This window comes from Melanaphis sacchari, unplaced genomic scaffold (genome assembly GCF_002803265.2).
Source record: "Melanaphis sacchari strain LSU unplaced genomic scaffold, SCAv2.0 Contig1313_pilon_pilon, whole genome shotgun sequence".
NCBI classification, from domain to species: Eukaryota; Metazoa; Arthropoda; class Insecta; order Hemiptera; family Aphididae; genus Melanaphis; species Melanaphis sacchari.
In genome coordinates, this window is record NW_020270538.1 from 1,933 (window position 1) to 6,903 (window position 4,971).

The following is a 4,971-nucleotide window of genomic DNA, read 5'->3' on the forward strand; positions in this document are numbered from 1 at the left end:
GCTTATGCAAGCGGGGTGGTGGAAGAAGTATTATTTCAGAACGCTGCCGCTATAATCGTTTTAGCAGCACATGACGACGGCAAATTCATAATTTTTTTGCCAAAACATGCTTTCGTACTTCCAATAGTACTCAGGCCTCCTTGGTCGTAGAAACATGATTTTGGTATCAAAATAATCACGAGAAGTTGTACTAAATATTCTTGAAACAAATTTTTGATATCTAAATTTGCTGATTTTATATAGTTTTTTAAAAAAATGAAAATTTTACAAACTTCAAACACAAATAAAATTGGTTAGAAAAAATATTTTAAAATTCTGTTTCAACAATATTTAGTACAACTTCTCGTGATTATTTTAATAATAAATGACAACTTGGATATTGGAAAATTTATTAATACTTCAATTCCTATTGATGACTTCACAAAATGTGCATTGCTTGAAAAACACTGGGTTCCTCCACCAGGATACATATATCCGTTCTCTATACACATACGCCAAGGAAAAGAAATAAAAAGAAACGTGCTACCTACCCACTTACAAAATAATCACTGGTTAGTATTATCAGATTGCATGAAAGGGTTGTTTTGTAAATATTGTATTTTTTTTGCTCCTAATATATCTAATAATGTAACACTCCAAACTTTTGTAAAGAAACCGCTTAAAAATTTTTCAAAATTACTGGCAAGGATGGTGATTTGAAAACTCACGGAAATCATAAATATCATAAATTTGCTGTTGATTCTGGGAATACTTTTTGGCTGCATATCATATCCCACAAAAAGTAATTATAAATCAAATAAATACTCAACAATCCATTCAAGTTAATGAAAATAGAAAATGGTTAGTTCCAATCATTAAAACTATTAAATTTTGTGGTCGACAAAATTTAGCATTAACAGGGCACAGAGATGATGGATTTCTGAACGACGATGCTGGTCCATCAAATGAAGGAAATTTTAGAGAACTTCTAATGTTTAGAATAAGTGCAGGTGACAAAACACTAGAAAATCATATTATAAAAACAACTTCATCTCGTTCAACATTTATAAGTAAAACTACTCAAAACGATTTAATTGATTGTATTGGCGAAGAAATACAATCTCAAATAATTAATAATGTAAGGATGGCTGGTATATTTGCTATAATATTTAATGAGACTACCGACATCAGCCATGTTGAACAACTAAGCATAGTATTGAGATATGTTCTGGATAATAAGGTACATGAAGATTTTATAACATTTGTTGATGCTTATAAATCAATTAGACCAGAAAATATACCAACCAAATCCTTATGAAGTAAAATTAAGTGGTAAAGCACTTGGACATGTTGTGTTGTATATTATATCTAAACTAGAACTCGATTTAGACAAGTGTATTGATATCGGGACAGATGGTGCAGCAGTAATGGTGTCAGAGTCTTGTGGTGCAGTATCAGAGATACAAAAAAAATATTGTAATGCTGTTAGATGCCCTTGTTTTAATCATGCTTTAAATAATTCATTGGCTCAGGCTTCAACTATGCCATCTATAAGAAACACAATTGGTACCTTAAAAGCTATTATTGCTTTTTTCAATACATCTGCCAAAAAACATAAATTATTAACTGATACAATTGGTCATAAACTTATTGGCCTATGTCAGACAAAATGGGTTGAACTTCATGATAGTATAATACAATTTAAAAAAATAATAATAGCTTATAATAGCTAATAATAGCCTTACATGCACAAATAAATAAATAATATAACTATAATTAATTCAGTAAAATATAATATTTTAAATTTTAATATATTTTATGCTTTAACAGATATAAAACTGAAATTATATAGTATAACCATTGATTATAGAATAGACAGATAGGCAATGTAATGTTAATATTTGGTGACCATTCATATAATGCAGCCACTATGGAGCGCTAGTGCAGAAAATGATGCAACCGCTAAACGCGCTAGTGTAGTAGTTAGTTTATGATGCAACCGGTAGGTAAGCGCTAGTGTAGAAATGATACAAAGGTGGTGTACCCTCTCATAGGTAGGTAAGCAAAGCGGAGGGTGTCCAGATTCTAGGTGGTGGTATCACAACCATAGTATGGTGAGGAAGAGCGAGGGTACAATAGTTGTCGTTCTAAAAATAGAATATATTATTTCATAATTCGTTATCGCATATCCGATATCATTAAATATCCAATTGACTGCTGTTTAGTGTTAACTGTTTAGTCGTTTCTTGTTTGTGAGAGACAATTTTTGAATTACCAACTCTTACTGTGATCTATGAGATCAATCTTTTATAAAAAAAATAATTTTTATTGTTTTGAGTATAAAATTATCTGAAAATGTCTGGCAATAAATGTCAGTATGTGAATTGTGGCAAGTCGAGGAATTTGTTTCCTAATTTACGACTTTATCGTTTTCCAAACGACGAGAGAAGAGAAGTTTGGATGATAAATTCGGGTAAATAATATTTGATTGATCTTTACAGGAAACACGAGTCTATTTTCGATTGAACTCGAAAAACTGCATAATAGGTACATTTGTCAAGAGCATTTCCCACCTGAAAGTTTTACAAATTTTTCTAATAAAAACCATTTAACTAACACTGCTATTCCCTATTATTATAATAATAAAACTGAGCAACAGCTATGTACATCTTTAAACTTAAATGGAAATCATAAGCCTGAACAAGAATTTATTTAAATATCAACTCCAACTAAAACATATACACATTCAAAATCAAATATGGTAGAGTTAGTTTTCCCAAGTCCCCTTTCTTTACTTTCTTCTACACAAAAAGCTAAAATAACAAATATTATACACATGTCTCCCAATTTAAGAAGAAAACTTGATTCAATTGAAATAGATACTCCTAGAAAATTGAATTTAAAGCAAAAATTACAACAAAAAAACAAAATAATTCATAATAAAATAGTTCATATTTCAAAATTAAAAAAAAAAAATAATCTTAGTACTCGTTATAATTTTAAAAATTTAATAAATATGCATAATTTTTCTTCTATAAACTCTAAGGCAATAGTGACTATGTAATTAAGAGATAAGCGTCGTCCGTGGATATTAAATGAAAAACAATTAGCTTTAAATTTATATTATAAATCTCCAGCAGCATATAAATTTTTACGTTCTCAGAAAGTAAATTTACCAGGACCATCTACTATTTATTATTGGATTGGTCAATCAAAGTTTTTACCATGTTTTAGAAAATTATTTTTTAGTCATCTTCAAAAAAAATTTAAGTCATCTGATTATAAAGAAAAAGTCCCAGATAGCAAAATTGTAATGATAATAATATTATATTATTATTATTTCATTATTTATGTAATATTATATATAAAACAATATAGTATTATATATATTACAATATATTTATATTATTATTAAAGTAATGAAGAAAAATAATATTATTATATTTTTATCTCATAACGGGAATAATAATATATAATTAATATTTTTCTAATATTATAATATATTATTAAGACAATACGCGCATTAGTTTTTATAATATAATACGCATATATATTTATATATAATAATAATAATATAATTGCATTTTGGGGGGACGGAGTGGTCGCGAGCGGACTAAGTTGTCGGTTGCGACGAGCACCGGCGACGGTTCGAAACCTGCTTGGTCGCTGCAGGCATCATTTTTCTTCGGGTGAGTGCCGCCACCCGGGCATGGCAGATACCTACGAGTGCCCCATAGACTATAGAGTATAATATTACTCTATGGAGTGCCCACTTAAAAATCTGCCAAAACAACACACACGTATTTACACCTTACAGTACCCTCCCCCATATAGTTAAAAACCACCCAATTGCTTAAGTTGCCACTGGTTAATTAACAATAAAAAAAAAAATTATTTTATTTTATTTTGAGCAACCTGCAGGAATCCTATAATGTTCCGTCTATTTCTATAAGTCTATGGGAGCTACAGATCACCTAGCCCCACCTCCCCATTGATCCAACCTTGTACCCTGTAAGAATATTCTTTTTATCCATGGTACTACCCTACACCATAAATAATACTTAAGAGGATGTCAGCGCACTATTTGTTTTCTCTCTCTGACCCACGCGCAACATAGACAAAACGCATTTACGCAGAAACATTTTTTCTATGTTTTTAAGTAATCTTAGAGTAAAATCACCTATTACAAAAAAGATAGAGAATAATATTTTTGAGGAAAGGTCATATCGATTTGTCTAAATATTGTTCAAACACCATAAACATCACTTTTAATGTACAATATTTTTGTTTATTTGGAAAGTCAATACAAAGTCAAATAATAATAAAATATAAAATGATATGACATTCCTCAAAAATATTATTCATCTTTTGTGGTAATAGGTGATTTACTTAAGATTATCTTAAAACATAGAAAAATGATTCTGCGTACATGGTTTTCTATGCTGCTGGGCCGAGAGAAAACAAAGTGTGACATCCTTAATAGTCTTATATCTACGCCATAATATGTCCATACGGTTAGTTCGAAGATGTACAATGCTATCCTTATAAGTGCGGAACGACCGACACGATAGTTGCCGTATGGTTGTGAATTTGTGATATATTATTATGTATAATCGAAAAAGTCGCCGAATTATAGTGACATATAATTGAAGACTGAATCCAGGTATCTGGTATAGAAGCATATTATAATATAGCATTAGACTGCCGTGACATATTTATTATTTATGTATTTGCTTATCAACCCGTACTCACGTTGTGAATTGATTACTACAATCACCGAATCATACAAGAATATAACTATTATTTATTAAGATTTACACTTATTAAATGATGTACCTACTTATATATCAATAATCGTATTAGCTAAATTATTTAATCTTGTGGATTTTGCTGGCTATGATATTTGATAATATAATGCGGTGAAATAACGTATATGTTTTCATACACAGGAAAACCCATTGAGCAATACGTAAATTGAACCGAAGCATACCA

At 29.9% G+C, this 4,971-nt stretch overlaps 1 protein-coding gene across 1 annotated transcript; it reads left to right on the plus strand.

The window, feature by feature from the left end:
- Positions 1-821: 821 nt before the first annotated feature.
- On the plus strand, positions 822-1,668 carry LOC112591323 (52 kDa repressor of the inhibitor of the protein kinase-like; the record flags this gene model as incomplete). The annotated part of the gene is made up of 2 exons (XM_025335097.1): positions 822-1,219; positions 1,272-1,668. Coding segments are annotated over 2 exons (795 nt in total), but the record flags the coding sequence as incomplete, so codon positions are not given.
- Between the last annotated feature and the right edge of the window lie 3,303 nt (positions 1,669-4,971).